Here is a 20,969-nt window from a genome sequence, read left to right on the forward strand (position 1 = left end):
CGAATTCAGTCCCTACCTCCCTTCAGACTTTTGGAAATCTCCCCTAAGCGACTTGCTCAAAGTTGTACCAGATAAACTGTGGCAGAGCCTGAGAACTGCACCCAGAGGCTCCCAAAACCGCCTTTCCTCTCTACCCTTGAGTGCTTAGCATAGGGACAGGATTCACAGCAATTCACCCTTTTGTGCTATTCATCTGCAATGCAGACCCTACTACATAAGCTGAGAGCTATCAGCAAAATTTCGTGGCAAGGAAAAGAAATGGCACAGGCACAACAATACTGGTAGTGCTTATGAGTCGCAATCACGAGCCATGGTGCCCAGCACAATAGCAAGTCTGCTCCTGCCACACCAAGCTTACCGTTAAAGAACAAGGCAGGAGAAAACGGGCAACTATGACAGAGACGGGGAGCGTAAGAAAACCGTGGGAGAACATGGAAGACAGGCAACGGTCTCTGCACTGCGCCTGCCTAACTGTTGTCAGAAATTAGCTGTAGACCTCACGGCAAAGGAGAGTTTCAAGCAGGGATCAGGAGGAGGAGGGGATGACATCTTGACAGCACAAGCATGATAATCAGAGTACCAAGAGGTCACAAAAGCAGTAGATTAACCACAGGAAATAGGTTGGTGTTTCAGATGCCACACAAACTACTGCAGCACGTTCTTTTTTTTTTTGCAAGACCAGGAATGCACTTCTCTTCCACTTACCTCGACAGGGAATCTCTTGCCATTGATGCTGTGCTCCGAGCCAGCTGATCCATTGCTCTGACCCCAGTGAAACTCCACTTTTTCTGCTTTGAATCTGCCTGGCAGTCCGGCACCACTGACGAAATAATCATCCTTCAGGAGGATAGCGACTGCACACAAGAAAGAAAGGGAGGAGAGGCTTAGTGCATTTGTGCCACTCTGTTCAAGGTTACTGAGGGACTCGTTGATCAGATTAGGTGATTTTATTGTATTAATATAGTATATTGCATTCATCTGAATGGGGGGAGTAGTTTATTTTCCTGGAATTACAGTTGCATTAGAAGAACAGCACAAATACAAGCAATGCCTGTGCATTCGCAGGACATCAGATCCCATGGAAACAACAGGATAATGTCATAAAAAAGGCCAGCCAAGGAGGAGTTTCCATGCATTCGCTTGCCAAGCAATGGCTAAATTATTACCTTTATTCAACCGTAGGCAACGCCCACCAGCACCTGTGAGACGAGTGAATACACTGAAGATGCCTTTGTGAATCTAACATTAATTTCTGCTGGATCTGCTAATGCCAACACGTGTGCAGTTTTACTTTATATTCCCACTATATTTTGTACCTGCCACATGTGAGGCTGAAGTCGTTGACTTGCACAGGCCCGGAGGCAAATACAACAGTGCCCACCACCCCACGTCAGCCAGCTCTGTGCCTGCCTAACCAGCGCTGGGAAGGTCTGGCCCAGGCGTGGAAGGGCCACGGGAAGGCTCTACACCTGGCTGCACTCGGGACTAGCAGAAATGCTCAGACTGGAAGGGAAGCAAGGCTCTTGTACAAACGAGCTCCCTCCCACCTATTCGCAGGAACCACGCGGGGTCAGGGTCACTAAGTACAGCTCTGCAGTAGCTGACACCTTGCAGAGAAAGAGGAGCAAGGGAAAGTCCTCATTTTTCCCCGCGGATTGCATAGGTGGCAGATGCACTCGCAGCTAGCCACGTCCTGCGGTCCAGTCTGGTGTGGAGGGAGCCGCCGCCGCCTGACGAGATCCAGCTCGTTTCAGAAGGGGCCAGCTGGAGGAGATGGCAGTTTAGGGGCTTTGCTAGCCGGGGGTAGGAGGACTCCCTTTCAGGCCACCTTGTTCGCAGTTCCCCTCCCCATCCAGGCAGCGTACTCTCCTTAGCTGCACGTAGCCGCATTAGGGTGCAAGATCAAACCCGGGAGTCTGTGTGGCAGCAGCGAAGGGCACGTGGCATGAACCGTATCCGTCTTCATTCAAGAAGGGCTCTTTGCAACGTCACGCGCTCCCGCGGCGTAAAGCCCAAACCGGTGGAGTCTGCTGCAGGCCCCGGCTCACGAAACGCTGCCGCGCCGCACAGCGGGGACAAACAGAAACTGCTCTGGCAGACTCGCCAAGGAGGCCTCACCCGATCCTTCCCATTTCATGCAGGCGAGGACGGCTGGGCCTCTGCATATTCTCATCTCCCTGACCTGTAAAGCACCCCTTGCCCTAGCCTGTGTGGGTCCCTGGTACTGAGCCCCTTTCACACGTGCAGGCTGGATAAAACTCTGCGCTTGGGAGAACTGAATTCGACTCCCGGTTCAACCGCTGCATTTGTTGAACCAATCCACTCCTGTCTCAGAGTCTGGTTTCACAGATTTCATAGACATTAGGGCTGAAAGGGCCCTTGCAAAATCACCGGGTCAAGCCCTCTGCCCCAGGGGCTGGAAGTTTTCCCACCGGGTGGTGACACTGGCTTTCCATGCAGCGACGAGAGGCACGGCATAAGCTGATATTATCATTATCGTTTACTAACAGGAACAGCACTAAGCAATGTGGCTGATATTTGTCGCTTGTCTCCTTGCCATGAAGGTATAATTGAATCCTTTCTGACTGGCAGCCACAGAAGTCAGGCTTCCATTGCAAGAGCCAGCTCCCACCCAGAAAACCTGCAACCTGAGCAGTCAAGAGCGAGAAACAGGAAAACTCAGTCCGACTGTACAGCTGGGGAACAGCACTTTTAAAAAGCCTGCCCAAGGTGAGCAGAGGAAGTTCACGGCTGAACTGGGAAGTGACCTCGGGTCTGCCACATCCCAGCTTGCAGCCTGACCACGACTGCCATCACTCCTTCCCACGCTCTCCCATGTTGCTCAGTACGGGAACCAAGACGGTGTCTTAGTCAATCCCTTCTTCCTCCCCCATCATAAAACTCTGCTTAAAAATAGGAGGGGACAGAATAATCCTGTACCTAACCGATTCTTCTAGGAGGAAGCAGGTTGGGATCTACTTTCATCTACTTTGGTTAGGATCTCATAGTAAAAAGTTTTAGCAAAAAGTATGCCCAGCTGGAATTCGAAGGCATTCTGGAAGTACGCCGTCCAACGGGAAGAGGAACTCAAATGGTACAGAGAGCAGGGAAGGAAAAGGTTTTTATTCGGTGCTGAGAAGCAAATACGTTCGTGGGGACACAGAAGCCGTTCCTCACTGAAGGAAGGAGTCATGGATAAAAGCACGGGCCAGCCTCTGCAGCACCACAGCTCTGCCCAGACGAGGAGCAAGGGAGCTAGCAACGGCCCTCCAGTCCTGAAGATCCGCTCCAGCTCGGCTGCAATTTAGAGCGACCATTGAGCTGCTCTATGTTGCACCCTGGCACGGAGGAGCTTCGTTTTACTGCCACTTCCCGTTGTTCTGGCACCCTCCTTCCACTGAGCCGGGGGCCTGCCAGGCAGAGGTGGGCAAATCCAGCTCTCAGGCACCACTTGTACTCACAGGGGAGTTTGTGTGTAAAGAGGCTCCATTTGGCCAGCAGCAATCTGCCTTGCTACCAAGCACCATTTCCTCCTCCTTTCCTTAAAAAAATTCTCAATGAGTCTGGTAGTATTTTAAATACTGCAGCCTGCGCTCGATCAGTTATAAATTCCATAGGTAAAAAAAAGGCACAAGATGATGAATACAGGAAAACAGATTTGTGTGCATCTGTTGCAATGTACCGTGGGGACTGAGTCGCATTTTATAAATATTTGATAGGACCTAAATCATTTATGGCTCTGTCAGGGGTCATTTTACTTGTTTTAGATGAATAATTAAAAGGATAATTAGGAGGATGTACAATCTGAAATGTTCACGTAATTGTTCATTTTACAGTATCTCCTACTACACAGTGTCATCCGAAACACCCCTGCCATCTTCCTGCCTCAGCTGCATTCTGCTACTGCCATCGGGTGTTTTTTCCGCCCCCCATGAAATTTCTAATATTACCTAGCATGGTAATACCCACGCACTTCACTGTTCAACCTCTGGATACGTGATGATTTAGCCACAGAGCATGGGGGAGAATCAACCCAGCAAAAGTTACATCTTGGTTCTGCCGAGCGCGACGCTTAGATTTTGGACCAGAAAGCAACTGAGCATTAAGCTTGCAAAGCCCTGAGCTGACCCCTACCCATTAGACACCTTCTCTTACAGGGATAGCAGGAGATCGCTTGGTGCAATCCCAACAAAACGGCCACAGGAAGGAAACATGAGAGTTGCAAGGTTCAGGGAGACCAAAGGAAGGAATACAGGGAGCAAGAGAACAACCAGCAAAGCTATCTTGGATACACAGCTAGTGGGGCGGCCTCGGCAGGGGAGATGTTGACTCTTATTCTGCGTGTTGAGAGTCCAGAAAGATGGTTTACCAGCACGTCTTTCCTACAAAGCGCTCCAGGGACACACTAGCATAAGATGGTCTTTACCTGTGAAGAGCCTAGTAGTGCCGGAAAGCTAATACAGCCATGGTAGCAACCTTCATTTCAACTTTTAACTTTTCAGTGCATAAAAAAGTAATTAATTTCTCTATCTCACTCAATTTTAAATTAGTAGTTTATCGGTAATAACAACATCCGAGTCAGGGATTTCCTGGAAGTTAATGAGTGTCTAGGTTAAAGGCCCCTGGCTTTCCCTTGGACCTGCATCTCCTCCAACCAGTTATTAACTGCTAAGAAATGCCCTCCCCATCCGTCATCATTGCTTAAATAGACGTTTAGTTTATTGAGTCTGTCAGTCTGTAGTAGAAAGGTCTCACGGGGCCATCTGCTCCGGAGACTCTTCTGCCAAAAAAGCAGAGTAATTTACTACAAAACCTGCCCCCGTGTTCTGCCCACAAGCCAGAACATCTGATGTGGTTTGCTACTCTATCAATGTCCAACTCAAAATTCATACCTGCAAAAAGGTCAAAATCCAGGGAAAGGTGGAGGGCCGGGGAGCAGTTATAGATGCTCAGACCGCTCGTGCACAAGCTCAGCATAACAGCTTAAAACAGAGAGCAGAGCAGAAGCAGTTTGGGTAAAAAAACCTGGCAACCAGTTACCGTCGTTGAGAGAGGCATGAACCTGTCGGGAAAAAATCCACCCCCGACCATGAACTCTTTGAACAGGGTAGCAGTATCAAAAGCACTCGGCAGATGTGAGAGAAGGCACGGCCTTCATTTCCAACCTCAAGACACTTGGAAAAGCTCCCAGTGCATTCCTGTGGACCGCGGCCTGCTAACACCCCTGGGCAGCGAGGCCGCAATCAGGATCTTCTGCAGCAGGGAATGTAGCATTTGGCTTATAACCTTGGTGTCACTAGTTACACCCATTCCTGCCATTATTTCCATGCAACTTGCACAGATTGTGGAAGCCGTAAACTTTTGTAGACTTCAAGAACTTTTTTCCTACAAAGGGAAGCATCTAGCACTTCTTTGAGTGAGTATTAAAGCAGATACCAACAATTCTAGCAAGGAAAACACACACCATGACTAGCGTTGATTTATTTTCCTAATAACTGAAAAGGATCCATATCCCGAATGACAGAATAACAACCCTTGGTTTTTGTTTTTTTTTAAGATGGAAACTATATTTTCTCCATTTTCCCCCTTTCTCAATTATAGAAGAGCAGTGATTTAGGAGGCAGGAGGTAGGCAGACAGCTGAGTGTCAGAAGATGCTCTCTTGCTCAAAATGGCACCGAGAAGAGCATTTGCAAAGTACCCGACATGAGCAGCCATCAAAAATGCAAACAGAATATACGGTACCAAAATGACCAGCTGCAGCTATGGGGTCAACACAGCACAGCTGTTCCATATCCAGCCTCTTGCTTTCCAGGACTTTTCCCCCAGTGCTTTTGCTGGTCTCCTTCTCACAGACAGTAATTCTTACAGTGATCTAACGTGCCTATCCAAGGATCATATTTACTTTGAATCTGAGCACTTGGCAATTTTGAACACATTTATCCAGATGCCACAAGCAGTCGAGGCAATCCTATTCTTCCCATTGTACAGCTGGCAACCTGAGACACAAAGCGCATGTGCCTCAGGGATGCCCTACGGCCCTAAAGCCATCTATGCAGCTTATTTTGCGAGCTGGTTTGCAGGTTGTGTAGGTGCAAGAGGGTGTGGGTCTGCATTCAGCTAGGAGATGGTACAGACATACCATAAGGGACCTTGTCGGGATCACACAGGAAGTCTGTAACAGGACTAAAAATGGTCCCCAGGCTTCATACAGTCCAGAATGGCACCCTCTCAAAAACCGAGTCATCTGTTCTCTCTGGAAATTCCCAAGATGTATGTGCTTGATTTTTAATTCATTAAGGCAGTTACAAGATCTGTGGCTGATCTCTTAGATCCCTATCCAAAGCCCACTGTAGGCCAAAAAAGTATTCTCCATGTACACAGCAGGGTGCTCGGCGTACATGAAGGAGCTGTGGTGAGGTGAGAAATGTTGTACAAAGCACCTCAGAGACAGAAGCTGAATATTAATAAAGATATAAAAATAGATCCCCCTAAATAAAACATAATTAGAGATTTAATTCAATTACCTGAAAGTTCTTGACCTTGCAATTGAAAAGGCTCTTCTTATGATTTCCACTTTTTACTATTTCTGTATTAGAGTGTAATCAAACGCATGCAATTTTGCTTATACATCAGCCTTGACCTTTTGCTGAACTGTTTTGGTAAAAAATAAGCAATGTTTTCAGATGGTTCTTTTATCAAAGTGCTAGAACAAATAGACCCAAAGAGAGTTAATTTCAGCGTGGCGCTCAATATAGTAATGATATCGACGGTGCATTAATAAAACCACCGCTACTTTGCACAGCTACCGCCCTTTCTGCTTGAGATCCTTCTACATCTCTGCCTTTTTTTTAAATCCAGAAGGGCATCACTGCACTGGGACATATTTCACTGGAGACTAGCCTTTCACAGCCAATAGTTAAAGAATGCATCTTGAAAGTCTCACACGAACCTTTATTGTGATGCACAATTAGTTGCTAAGAAAATGATTTTATATTGAGGAGGAACTCAGCAAACTGCTAATAACTGATGTGCAGCATTAGCTTTACAAGGAATGCAAAGAGAAACACCCAGCTGCTTTACCTGGGAAGGTCTCAGGTTAAAGCTAAACAGGGCAAGTGGGTGCTTGTGGGAGAGGAGGATGGTTTACACCTCATGGCTTGAGTTTTTAATGGATTGCAAACAGGCCTCCGGAGACCAGTGGGGCAGAACGTACCAGTTTTCCCAGTGTTTTTCATCCACGTCTTGTTAGAAGACTCGTTGTCAAAGCCATCGAGCTGTAATTCTTGATACTCATCTCCAACTTTTGCCTCGTGGTCCACAATGTCTATTGGAGACTGCTGGTTACCTGCACAATGCACACTTGAAGTAACCCAGTGCTCAGGACCATATGTACCTGTTCAAAAGAAAGACCAACAAGTTAATGCCCTGATGAGTCAATGGCCAACAGACTAATCTTAAGCAAGGCGATCAAGCATTTCAGTTCCCACAGTAACTATACAGCTGCTACATTTCCGGGACTTGAAAAAGGTTAAGACACGTAAACCTGTGAAAAGATTGAAATCTATTAGCTTCACGTACTACTCGAACTTTGCTTCTAGCTGTGAGGAAGAATGGCATTATTTTAAGTTGTTGCTCTATAAAATGATCAACAATACGCCAACCCCTCCTCGACCGAGTTATGAGTTAGCGCAGTGCTACAGGAATATCCAACTTGCTGTAGGAGACTGCCTGGTTTACCTGTACGCACTAGGTAATTAGCACACAAATAACCCCTTGACTCTAGATTGTGTGACAGCTTGTTTAATTAATTAATTGCCTCTATTTTTTTTTTTAACTTCCTTACGTAGGCAGGCATAGGGAAAGAGGACTTAGTCAACTGAGAAATTAAATGTGAATAAATCTGCTATATGCAAGTCAAGAGAAAAAGCATGGAGGAAAATATTATCACTTGCTCCTCCTGCTTCTCCTTTCTCTAGCTTTTCTTTCCCTTTACTACCCAAATTTTATTCACATGTTATTTCTCAGTTGGTTTAAATCACTCTCCCAAAAGAAGATGAATAGGAGCTGTGTGATGCTCCACAGACAGATCAGCAGTGTTTTGCATAAACACATGGAGCAACAGCACTCCACGTTTATGTGATTGCTAGCCAAGAGTGGAAAGAGTGCCAGGCGCCGACACTTCCCTGTCACGCTCCCTCCCCCAGCACACTTTTGTTTCCACAGAGCAGCGTTTAAAGTTCAGAAGAGCAACGCAAGTCTGTTTGTGCAACTGTCTTCCTCCCAGCAGGTAATGAGCATTCACTGCTAAATCGTATGCATGCTCAGAAGCTGGCAAAAAAACCGAGAAGCTACAAGGAATCCTCTGGACCCACTCAAGACCACAACCGTTCGCTCACAGTGATGCTTTTACGGACTTGTAAACATTTCAAAAAAGCAGCGGCATGAAGATGATGCTGATTCTAGGTTCTTCGGGCTTCAGCCTCACACTGGGCATGTTAAGCTAGGCCAGCAGGAGTGAGGGAAGAAGCTGGTCGCCCAGGATTTCAAACTACTCCAGGCAGGATGCGGATAAGATGCACGCACAACATGAATGGTTTCGGAGGGGTAAAACTGGAGGGACAGAGTGAATCTGATGCATGCTAACGCATCCTGATAAATTAGTGAGTTCCCCCCACAACAACATCCCTGAAGGTGTGCGTGTGCATACACAAATGTATCACACGTATGCGTCACACGTACCACATACAGGGCAAACGCGGCATGAACCAGTGGACTGCACACTGCAGCCTGGCCTCCCTACATGCATTTTTTATCCTTCCAAATGAGCAAGTGATGTAAACAAGCAAATCACAGATACTCAAGAAAGTACCATTTTACTCCAGCGATGGTGATGGTTGCTCACTGGTGCTACCCAGTCTGGCTATACGGACATCCTCCTGCCTCCTCTGGCCTGGTCTAACGCAGGATGATCCCTAGGTTTCATACTCCATTAATCATCGCGCACAAATGCTACAACTTAAACTGGACGAAAAGCTTCATGTGTTGATGGCAATCAGGGAAAATTAAAAAGTCCTTTAAAAATCATCTGTGACATCTGCCTAATCTAGACTTAAATCTGATGTAGCTCTTGATTCTACGCATATTATTAGCAAAGGCCAGTTTAATTCCCAATGTACTATCACTAAAGAAAATGGAGTTATTAAATGCTATTCCAGGAAAACAGAAGATCTTTGTTTATATACAGACTTTCCCCACAATTTAGTAATTGTTTTTGGTAAATTTGGGGTCAATTTAGATGAGCGTTTAAATGCAACCTTGCTTTTAGGCTGTGACACTTGCTAATCTCTTACATTTTAAAAGGTCCAGCCTCGAAGAGAAGTAGCAAGCCTGCCAGCTATCACCTTCTGCTATTGTTCGAGTCTCCCAGTAGAGTCAATGGGAAATTTGTTTGAAGAGGGGCTTCAGGATCAGCTCCTTTCTGAAAATGGGCCAGTGACGTGCTTTCTGAAGATCAGAACTGTGAATTGTGGACCCATCTGAAGTGAAAACAGCTTGTTAACCTGACATAAAAAATACCAAATGTGTAATAATGCACAACACATGAAAAACTTCTGAGCACTTCAGGTTCCCCCAGTCCCGTTTTCGAACATGACCGAAGCACTTTGAGACCATGCGTCACCTTCCCCCCGTGCCATGGATAGCATCTGATGAAGCAGATGGTGGCCTATAAAAGCTCATGCCTCTGAACCAGTTAGTTTCTAAGTTGCCACCTACCTGACTTAAGACTAAGACCCCAACTACCTCTCCATGTCATTTCTGAAACCAGGCTTTAAAGTCACTTGGCTGATCTTGGACACCTGACCCTATCAGCACTGCTTTGGTAATCCCCTCCCATACAGCTAGAAGTTCTCTTTAAATCTGAATCCAAGATTTACCTATGGAAGTGCTGAAGGATCTGCATGTGACAGTACGTATAAAATACTTCCAGACTAGCCCTGAATCATTTAAAAATGCCGATGCAATAACACGCTCACGGGAGTTCAAAACTACAACTTACTACAGGTGCTTTGGCAACAGGTCCTGACACTGTATATTACTGTCATAAAGCTAAGCTTTGGTTTAGAAGTTCATGACCTGCTATGTAGAATCAGCATGAGATGTATATAGATATACAGATATAGATGTTTAAAGGGAGGAATTTGCATAAATTTTCTTTCAAAACTTCTGGCATGTAAACTCCCACTATTACGTTTGCAGTTGTAGCTAGCTAGCAATGTAGGACCCGGTCCTCAGCAGGTGCGCAGGATAGCTGTGCTAATATATAAACACATCTCCAAGCCCGTATTGTTTTCAGGGAGCAGTTTAAAACAAGAAAAATGCTGTGGGGAGGGGAGGAAAGCCTCATATTTTCATTTTAGAGTTTGAGAATCAAGGAAGATAAATAATATTTCATGCCCAGAAAAATTTAGCTAAATGCCTATAAAAATGTAATCAAGAAGAGCTGCATGGGATTCATTTATTTGCTGGTAACCATGAGAAGGTTTAAGCCTAACTGCTTGCTTTTTTTCCATGTACATTCAAGTGCAGTTTTAATTGAAACTGATCTTCCACTACAGATTTCAAATTAATTCTTCTTCTAAGTGTCTCATGCTCCAGACACCCTTGCCTTGCAAAAAACCTATATAATTAGTGGAGGAAATAGAACACTTTTTCTAAGCTTGCAGGTATTGATTACCTATTCCCTACATCAAAACACCATTGCCATTCTGCACTGTATAAATCTCTTCAGTCTTAGACATTTTATAAAGTACTGAGAATTATATCATTAATCATTTGCAGTTGCACCTGTCCTGCTATATCGAATTCTTTGTTTTTTAGAACTTTAAATAAATGCTTTTAAATAAAAACATGACACTAAATAAAGACTGCATTTAACTTAAACCTAGTATAAAATCCCTACATCTTGTGTGTGACATTTACACATCTGAAATAGAGTAACATAAAACGATTTGCATTTCATTTCAGCAGGAGCAAAGCATCATGGCTTTAATCTGGTGAAGTTTGGGATGATCTGAATTGAGCTTTGAATGGCTGACGTGGTTTTCAAACCCAGACAAACTTAAGGTCCCCGTCTATTGATGAATAATGCAAGGCTCCACTGAAAAGTGCAGGACCACATGTGAATTATGATAAATGTCAAACATGCCTGTCCTTGAGCTCTCATGCCAGATGGAATATCTGCAGAGAGAAATATTACGGACCTGTAGTGGTGACCTTTAGTATCATTATTTATTAACGTTAGCTCACTCTGGCCTAAGCACAATCCCAAAACTGAAGAAGGACGGTCTCCGCTTTGAGGAGTTCCCAGCCTACCCTGAATGATTCCTCACCTAAGATGATGAAGACAAGTCCAATGAGCGATGTGCAGCAAAACAAGGGTGCGTATCGTTGCACCAGAAAAACGGCACGCCTTGCTGCACTGCTCCCCTGCCAGTCAGGAGTGGGGCAGAGCGAGAACGGGATCAGGAAGCGCGGGTGTACCTGGACGCTGACCCTGGCCACCCGCAGCAAGCCCAGGAACTCCAGACCCTCAGATATCCACCCCCGGCCGAGAGGCCACGTTCGCAGTTGAACGCTCTGCTCTCACAGCCACGGCGTTTGCAGGGCGATGGAGGTTCATAGATCTTCCGTGGCCCAGCAACCTCAGAAGCTAATTGTGGATGATTGCTCTCTACGGACTTGCTCTTGCTCTTACTGAAATTAATGGCAAAACTGCTACTGATTGTCGCGAAGCGGGATCAGAGCTGCAGTCAATGATCTCAGCGGCGTACCCCTCTTCTCTGTCCATAAGATTTCAGATGCCTTAAGCTACATGCAAGAGTCAAAGCTTCTCTGACGCATGCACAGCGGAAACCACCTCTCACTCCTAGCTGGTTTCCATAACAAACAACCACATTTTCTTCAGGGTGAGAAAATATTCCTTATTCAACCAGCGTTCTAAAATCTTTTCTTACGCTAAAATTTTCTGTCAATTACTGCAGTATTTTTATTAATGGCTTGTTAATACATAAGCTGTTCTTTAAATAGAATCCAAAATTACCTTGTTTTTCTTCTTGCTACCGTACATCCCAAAAAATGCCTATGCTTCACTAATGAAAAACCATTAAAATAATGAATTCAGCCAAAATCTAATTAAAGCTGATATAAAAATGTTTGTGAAATTTTTACTCATTCAAATGTATTTATTTTTCCTTCACAAGCTATTGTTTAAAAATATAACTTTTTAAAGCCACATTTGTACTCTTTCCCTTGTTTCAATTAATTTTCCAATTACCAATTTAGTTGCTTTTATATAAAAAGTGCTGTATTTCATACAGGTCTTTACATAATGCTCTTCATTTTGCAAAGGATTTGATGTACATTCACTATTCAAGAGCAAGCTCGGGGAAGAAAGTTGAAAATGCAGCATTTGTGTCTCTAAATTTCAGTTTGCTTAGGCATTTGCATGAGCTGCCTCACTCTGGACCACAAAGGGCCAATTTTTGACAGCAGTTAGTAAAAGGGGACTAGTGATGGTGCAAGCCAGGAATGATAACCTAGGAGAAAGGCAGCTGCCTATGGCAGACATCAACAAAACTGTTAAAAAATGGACAATCTGGTGGCGGGTGAAGACGTGCATCTTCCATCCCTTCTTTAGCATCCTTTCCCTTGCTGTCTACACACTCTGCAGAAATTGTTCCCCCAGCTGAAAAAGGAACCTGACATCATCACAGTCTACAAGGGCTGAAGTGTCCAAGCCACGTGCTGAAAGTGAACAAAGGGCACAAAAAACAAGTGCTAATTGAATGAGTTATGCTGAGGCAGTGAGTGGGGGGCCAACCTTTTTGGCAGGGGTGCTGCAAATTGGTTTCAAGTTGCAACAAGAGAGGTTTAAGTATATTAGGAAAAAATCTCTCTCGTTAGGAGGGTGTTGAAGCATAGAAATGGGTTACTGAGAGAGGTGGTGGACTCTCCATCCTCAGAGGTTTTTAAAGGCCTGGCTGGGATGATGTAGGTGGGGCTGGTCCTGCTCTGAGCAGGGGGTTGGACTAGATGTGACCTCCCGAGGTCCCTTCCCACCCTCCTTTTCTATGATTCTATTAAATTACCCCACGCCGCTCCAATCCCTTCCCCTGCCTGATCTGCTGCTCTGCTTTCTGCTCCCGGCCCTATATGCTACTGCATTCCCTCCTCCCTTCCATGATCTACCACGTGCCGTGCGTGGAGGCTGCCCATGGTATATGTGGCCCACCTGCCACGGGTTGGCCACCCCTGCACTAGGGCACACGCTCACTCACGGCATGCACCTCCGGACCCAGCCAGCCGGTCCGAAACCCTCCCCAGGTCCCTCCCTTGGAAGGAAGAACAGAGGGAGCCTGTCGGATTGAATCACGAAGGCCGTGTTTAGACAGAAGGCAAGAAAGGACGATTTGAATGATCCTTTGCTGAGTCATTTGCCATGAGGCTGGAAGGGTAAAGGCACAAAAATCTCACGAAGCCTCAGTACAATCAGTAGCATTTTTCAGAGGCCTTTCCATCCCTGAAGAAAACAGCTGAGTTGTCTGAATCATTAGAGAGGGGGTGGGATTGTTGAAATGATGCTGCCTTGCTCTGAAAAGGATAACATATCAAACTCAAAGAGACAGGGAAACCGGGCCAGTAGACAGAGTTCACAAAGATTCCAGGATTTCCTACCCTGAGGGAAACGGGCTTTTCATTTTATTATTCTCTGTCATCACTCTGTTTAACATGAGACGCTCATGCTTGCAGAAAATTCCAATTACAGCTTGAAAAATGAGAGGCCTCGTAGCAAGAGCAAGATCCCGGAGAGCCGTGCGCAGAGGCCCAGGCAGGTGAGAAGCACCGTCTCGTAAGCCCGAGCGCGCCGCGCAGAGCCGCGGGTGTACGAGCGGCCAGCCGCCGCGGACGGGCTTTCGGAGAAGAAAACTGCTCTCACAAGGACAACATCTGAGGAAAGGGATTTGAAAGAGCAGTGGTGGGCACAGAGCTCTACCGTGGTCCTTCCCTTTAGGAAACTGGCTGTAGAGTTGTTCAGATAGAAATGGGTCAGATTGATTAATTTTCAGAAAACAGCATTTATAAAAAAAAGTGTAGTGACCCTCCTCCCCCTTTACATTTTTATTCCAACAGACCTAGGGAAACATCTCGACGGTTCTTTAAAAAATAATCAAGGCTTACCTAAAAAAAATATTAAATTTCCGTGATCCTGCTTCCACCATTTTTAGATGCATAAGCCCAGACGTTTCAAAAACAAAAGCTTTACACTACACTTAAATACCTAAATGAATGCTCTTTTTGTGCAACTCAAAACTTTTAAACTGGAAGCCAGATTGATGCACATTATTCTAGAACTTATATATCCTTAGTTACAGGTGCAGACAATTACTATTGTTGTATTCTTTAATTAGTTACAAATTAAATGAACTTTAAATTATCTGACAATTACCCATGGCAGAAAGTTTGCTAATGTTGTTTTCTCTTCCTCTGTATTCTTATTACAGATTTTATATTACATATTTTAGACACGCGATTAACACATTTTGCATTTGTTCTTGAAAATGTAGTACGAAGTTCCCCTGAACTCTGTAAGATGCTCCCACAGCATTCCTCTACCTGCCAACAGTTCAAATGAATGGTAGACAACAGGGCAGGGCAGGTTCTTATGGCAGAAAGATTGTAATAAAGTGGAATAAATGTGATTACTAAACCTAGCTTTTTCTAAAATCATTTTGAGGTTCAGTATTTAAGTAATTTAAAACTACAAAAAACCAAAATGGCACTCAGTTTAGCTAGATGGCCTATATACACACACGTGTGTACACACACACACACATATTTTATTTATATATATAAAAAAAATTAGGGGACTGTCATTTGCAATAAGCTGTCAAAAAACGTTCTGGGGTGCACCATGCAGCACAGCAGCGTCAACACAGTTATTACGCAGAACATACTGAGCCGAAGCGTGACTTATGGCATGGACTGTGCCTACTGGTAGCAAGTGACTGGGACTCTAGAAATTTATATCCCCTATTTTTCATAATTTGCTGCATTTTTAACACAAATATCTGACATCTCCTGCAATTCATCACCGTCTGTCTCCATGGCCTTTTTAAAATGGCCCACCCCCGGAGCTGCATTTAATGAACGAGGTGATTACTTATAGAGCAAAGGGAAAATGCAAAGATTAATTTATATGAGGACAGTGTACATTAACTTGGACAAAAGTAAAGCAGTTAAGTAAAATGTCTTTGGAGGTCTTTAAAACCTGGCTAGACAAAGCCTTGGGTGGGCCGATTTAGCTGGGGATGATTCCAGCTTTGAGCAGGGGGGTGCACTCTGAAAGTCCCTTCCACACCTAATTTTCTATGAGCACCATCACTGCTGCCTCTGAAGGGCCTCCAAACCCCAGGCAGGTGAGGGCTCTGGTGCAGGTGCTGCAGAGAACAGAATAGCAGGCAGGCTCTGCCCCAAGCAGCTTACTGTCTGAAAACACAAGACAACCGCTCAAAAATGAATAATTAAATAAAACCACTCCAAAGGGAACTTCTAGTGCTTCAGGCTAACTCCTCCCAGTTGTCCCCTCTATGTAACTGCCTTGTCCAGTTATGAATGAATGAAATTTGGAAAAAAATGTCCAACTATTAAGCTGGTCTGTAAAAGATACCAGATTCACCCAAAGAACCTTGTCTGAATGCATGAATGAAGAGCAAGCCCCCAGGACCTGGAAGACCATCCTATGCCAGCTGCTCTCAGTATCCGGTGCAGCGTGGAAGGATGCCATCGGAGAAAAGGACCAAGGGGATGCCAGGGAGGAAGGACAGACAAAGCGCTGGCAGTGCTGGGAGCAGACTGGACCTCGCCAGACTTCAAGGACATAGCCTTGGAAGAAGAGGGCAGCAGGCCTTTTGAATCCCAGCCTGATGACAGCAGTGATCCTGTCTCCAGTTCCAAGAGCAGCCAGCAGGAAGGGAGCGGAGGTGTTGGGTTTCAGAGACTTTCCAAACCACGACGCTCATGTGGTCCTTGGAGGGCAGCTGGTCCACTAAAGGGGAGATGGCCCAGGTGTCAGTGCCACCTGTGACTGATGATCAGCCACCTCATAGCCGAAGCCACAGGAGCTAGGTGTTGGTGCGAAGAACACCTGGTCCTGTGATGGCCAGCAGTGAGCCAAGAGGGTTTTCCAGCAGACCGCGGAGGAAGGGGAGAAACTGAGATCTCCGGTGACTCTCAGCCTGGTGCCCTTGGGGTGAGAGGGGTGGCGGGGTATGAGGCTGGGCTGCGAGGTGAGCCAAAAGCCCCCCTGGGAACCGCTGCTCATGGTGGGCAGAACCCCTTTGCACTTCTGCTTGGCCAAGAAACAGTGCCCTAAGGCATGCTAGATGGTAATGTGGACTGCTGAACGAGGCCCGCTGGCTCACAAGAAGGAGCAGAGAACAGATTTAAAAATGAGAGAGTTTCAGCACAGATGCCAGGCACTCCCATGTCCTCCTCCTGCCTCCGACCCCTTCCTCACGCATGCAAAGAGAGGCTCTGCTTCACACCCTTCACCTTCACCAGGAGACGGAGAGCGCTCCTGCCTGGCTGGAGAGTTTGCAAGGGTTGGATAATGTTTGTGCAGTGCTATAAAGATGAAAAACACCGTCTCAGTGCAGAGAGCTCTATTGTTCCACCACGGGCCCCCGGCCCTCGGGTGCAATCGCTTGTTAGCTCACGTAAGAAAAACCAAATTTGTAATTATTTTTTAAAGCACTGGAACCATTGATTTGAAATCCTATTATCTCTAATGCATGCCCTCAGCCGCCTTGATCTCGCAGACGAAACTGCTAATGCAAATGGTACCTCACTGTAAATTAATTACTTCCAATAGAAGCTGGGTTATGGGAACAGGGAGCACGGAAGTTGATTCCCATCCACTTCTTGTAATTTGCTGGTTCAAGTCCCTTCCCTCCGCAGAGGCCTGCCTCTGGGAACCAGCACTAGAAAACTTTTTTTTGGAGAAAAACTTTTTATTTTATTGAATTTTTGCAGGATACAGATTAATAAAACATCCACTGAGAGCACAGAACAATATCTAAAGGGAGTGAAGGGAGGAAGGGGTTACATCAATAAAGCCTTTCCAAAGGCACTAGTGGAGTGGAAATGCTCATGATTTCAAAGGAAACCTGCTAGAAAAAAAAAAATGATTTTCAGTTGTTGCTTTGGCTTCTTAACTTTAAAATTTACAAAAGCAGAAAAGCCTCCCTGCAGAGGGTGGGATTTAAAAAAGAGCAAGGAAGACAAAAATCGGCTGCTTGTTAAATGTTTGTCTTGCCTTGGGCTCTCAGCTACCCCTCGCTGGTCTTAATCGGACCGGCAGAAGCTCACACTCTCTACTGCGGCCTCCTCGCTAAATACTGGGCAAGGCCCATGGCACCCTGAATAACCGCGTTTTGACAAACATCAGTTTGGCTGCAATCTTGGGTTTTGCTTTTTTTTGTTTTTAAACAAAAACAACTTTAGCTTACCCTAGGACTTAATGGTATCCCTGTAACAACAACCGTCTCTATCTGATGTGCATACGTTTAATAGTTCCCTGGATGACTTACATGTGATTGCCAACTTTTACTTAATGATGCTTAATACTCCCTGGTCTTACCTGTCATTAGCATTCAGCCCAGAGTGCCCCCATTAATGGAACAGCAGCAGGAGTTAGAATAAATAATAAGACAATAAATAGCAAGAGATCCACCTCAGGTAATTTCAGGATTTCTTTAGTTTGATATCACTAGCAGATGTGGCTACAGCAGTATCCGATGTAAAAAACAGCAATGCTGATCCCTGGTTTCACACCTAATATTTTCCAAACGTCACTTCAAATAGCTTAAATGTTCAGAAGTTTGGGGGTTTGGGGTTGTGTTTTTTTGGAGGGGCTATTACTTCTGGATGCCCAAAGTAAGACACCTCCAAAGGGTCTGGAGTCCTGGAAGGGGCACTGAACGTCCTCTCAAACTCCTCTAAGGTGTCTCAAGGTTGGTATCCAAGATCACTAGTCATTTTTTTTCCAATTTGAATCTCTCTCTCTCGATAGATAGATAGATAGATAGATAGGTCCCCCCCTCCACATACACACTTTAAAAAAAGAAAAAAAGCAGCAGCTACCAGTAGAGTGCAGCTGGGGTCATTAAAAAGCCTGAGGGAACAAAGGCTCTCAGCATAATCAAGCTGGGAGGGAAGGTGTTTGTTCCTCCAAGCTGTGGCGAAGTGCAAGAAAGCCTGATACAAATTAATCCCCGGGGCAAACTCCCCTTCCCAGGTGCGTGTCCTCTTGTCACGTGGACAAACTGAGCTGTTTGGGGCATAAGACTATGCATGCAGCGCAGACCACAGGAGGGCCCTGCTCCACCCTGCCAGCAGTATCAATAATAGCATTGCAATGCTCTCTGCTTAAGGCATGGCTTTGGAAAAGGAAAATCCACCCTCTCGCCCAGGGCATGCACGTGCCAGAAGCCAATAAAGAACGGTACGTTACAGCTTTTCACACCTCCCCAAGGCACCTTACCTTGTTTCTCGAAACACCTTATGCTGTTACCAGTTGCCTTGATACTGACCCCTCTTGGCCAGTTTAATTAGTCCTTCCATTAAACAGATGACAATTTCATTATAAAACAGACAGCAAGATCAAAGAGCTCCAATGCACTTAAATGGCTTATGCACCCGAGTGGTTTATGCAGATAACTCATGTCGACGACGATGCAAGCAATGGGCAAAAAATTGGGATTGGTATTCCTGTCATGCAGTGAAGCAAATGATGTACTCCTCCAATACGCATGTATGTGGAGGACACTGTAGTATTTGATAAAACTTAATTGGAAACTGATTTTTAAATGCACCATTTTGAAATCCAATCACTAACCAATACACTGGATCACCCAATGAGGGAAAAGGAAAAACTAAAAAGATCAAGCCCTTCTTACTGCATGAGGTCACAGTAAAACGGTATTACTTTGTATGGCACTGTGACTATTTTGGATCTGAACACCTATCCACATGACCCGGTGCCTGAATTAACACTGAGCTAGAGCTTTCTCCTTCTCTCTTTTAATTAATTTGTTTGAGGCTCTTGGTGGGTGAAGTGGTTTCCAAATATAAAGCAGCCAAGTGACTTGGGAGGCCTGAGGATGCAGAGAGCTTTGTAAATGTAGGTCATTCTCTTAAGTTCACTCTCAAAGCATCTTGCCCATCCAGGGCAGACGGCAGAGACAACATCATAGCATGGGTACTTGGATAAGGGCTAGGCTTGGGTCTTTCTGCTGTTTTTTTTAGGTGACGTCCTGGTTTTGAACGCTTCGGATTAAAGAAACCTCTCAGAAACACTTGAATAAATCTGAAGAAACTCTACTGGCTTTCGCGAGACTGCAGCAACGCGCTTCCCTAAGGCAATAGGGACCGGTCGTCTTAGCCTGAGGACTCAATCTGTTACTTCAAGTAAGTCCAGGAGCCAGGATCAATAATTCTCAGCAGTCTCCCTTGTGCCACCGATGCAACGCACACGCTAAGCAGCAACTACATGCAAGGCACTGTCTGAGATTCAACCAGCCAGACAAAGAAGAGGAACAGCTGGAGCGAGCTGCACATGGGTAACACCCGCAGCTGCCTGGTCTGGAGGTAGCCTGCTGGGGCAGCCTGTGCTGGGGCAGCAGGTCTTGGAGATGTAACTGGTCCTTGACTTCCAGCATCTCCCGGGCTGCCTGGGGCAGGGAGCCCATTGCTAACACTCCCCTCGGCTCAGCGCGGCATCAGTCCGGCTCTCCAGGCATCTCTTACCTCCTCTGCAATGCAGCAGCTGGCAGGCATGGGTGCTGCTGAGCAAGGAAGGGGGAGAGCAGCTGCATATCCCCTTGGGGAAGCAACCTGGGGGTGTGTGCACACGTGTGTGAGTGCATGGACCAATTTCCCTAGCACAGGGAGACATGCTTTAATTCCTAAGCGATGAGACACTCCATCCTTGGGACCGCTGCCCAGGAGGGCCTCAGCAAGGCTGAGACAGATGCAGGCGCGAGCAAGCAGAAGACTCCCCCAGCTCCATCCCTTCCAAGCACAGCTGCATTAAGGCACGAGGCCGGCTGCTCCGAGGACCAGCGATCTCCTCCGCTAACAGGATGGACCGTCTTTGTGTACCGGCCTCCGAGGGCACAGCTGGGCAACGCCACAGGCTCTCAGCCCCAATTGGCCCAGCGTGTAAGAGCCAGTTATCCCCGAACACACCACTCCTGTGCTGTTTAATCACAGCGGCATCATGGCAGCCTGAATTGAAGCCCAGCTATAAATTGAAATCTATAGTGTATCAGTTAGCTGTGAAATCTGTAAGATATTGGATTTATATAGTGTTTGCCGAGCACATTAAAAGATCATCATCATCATGTCTTTTCAAGACAGCCATAATTATTCAGGCTGTCATTTCATCTCACCAGTGCTTTTGAAAAACTATTTAATATTAGCAAACCCTCGCTAAAAACAATGTTTTGGTTGAGGGACTAATCTTCATATCAGTACACAGCCATACCTGGTCTTATCTACATTACCAATTCCCTGCTGATTGAGCGGATTCATTAACAACACAATCTCTGGTGACTGAAATGAAGTCTCATTCTTCGTATCACTGGTGCCTTGCTGTTTGCTTTTGCTTCACAGTGTGCACACAAGTAATTAACTTACTATGCCCCACTAGCTTCTGACACATTACTTGGCATAGAAAAATTCACCAGCAGGTAGTTAAGCATGCAACACATTTTCAGTCAAACAAACTTCGTAACAAAGCACTCCTTAGGAAAAGTGCGGCTCTTTCTGATGCAATACGGAGAGGTTTGTTAACATACGCCATACTGACTGTGCTTATGGGAACTGCCTGTGGAATCAGCGCCATCA

At 45.7% G+C, this 20,969-nt stretch overlaps 1 protein-coding gene across 1 annotated transcript in view; it reads right to left on the reverse strand.

Moving 5' to 3' along the window:
- Window positions 1-20,969, reverse strand: part of PTPRG (protein tyrosine phosphatase, receptor type G) — a 350,734-nt gene that overhangs the window by 201,079 nt on the left and 128,686 nt on the right. The window contains exons 3-4 of the mRNA XM_019536996.1: window positions 7,216-7,395; window positions 706-854 (exon numbers count right to left, since the gene is read on the reverse strand). Of these exons, the coding sequence (XP_019392541.1) occupies window positions 706-854; window positions 7,216-7,395 (329 nt within the window). The remainder of the gene's footprint in view (window positions 1-705; window positions 855-7,215; window positions 7,396-20,969) is intronic.

The sequence above is a fragment of the Crocodylus porosus genome, unplaced genomic scaffold, assembly GCF_001723895.1.
Source record: "Crocodylus porosus isolate Cpor-Errol unplaced genomic scaffold, CroPor_comp1, whole genome shotgun sequence".
NCBI classification, from domain to species: domain Eukaryota; kingdom Metazoa; phylum Chordata; order Crocodylia; family Crocodylidae; genus Crocodylus; species Crocodylus porosus.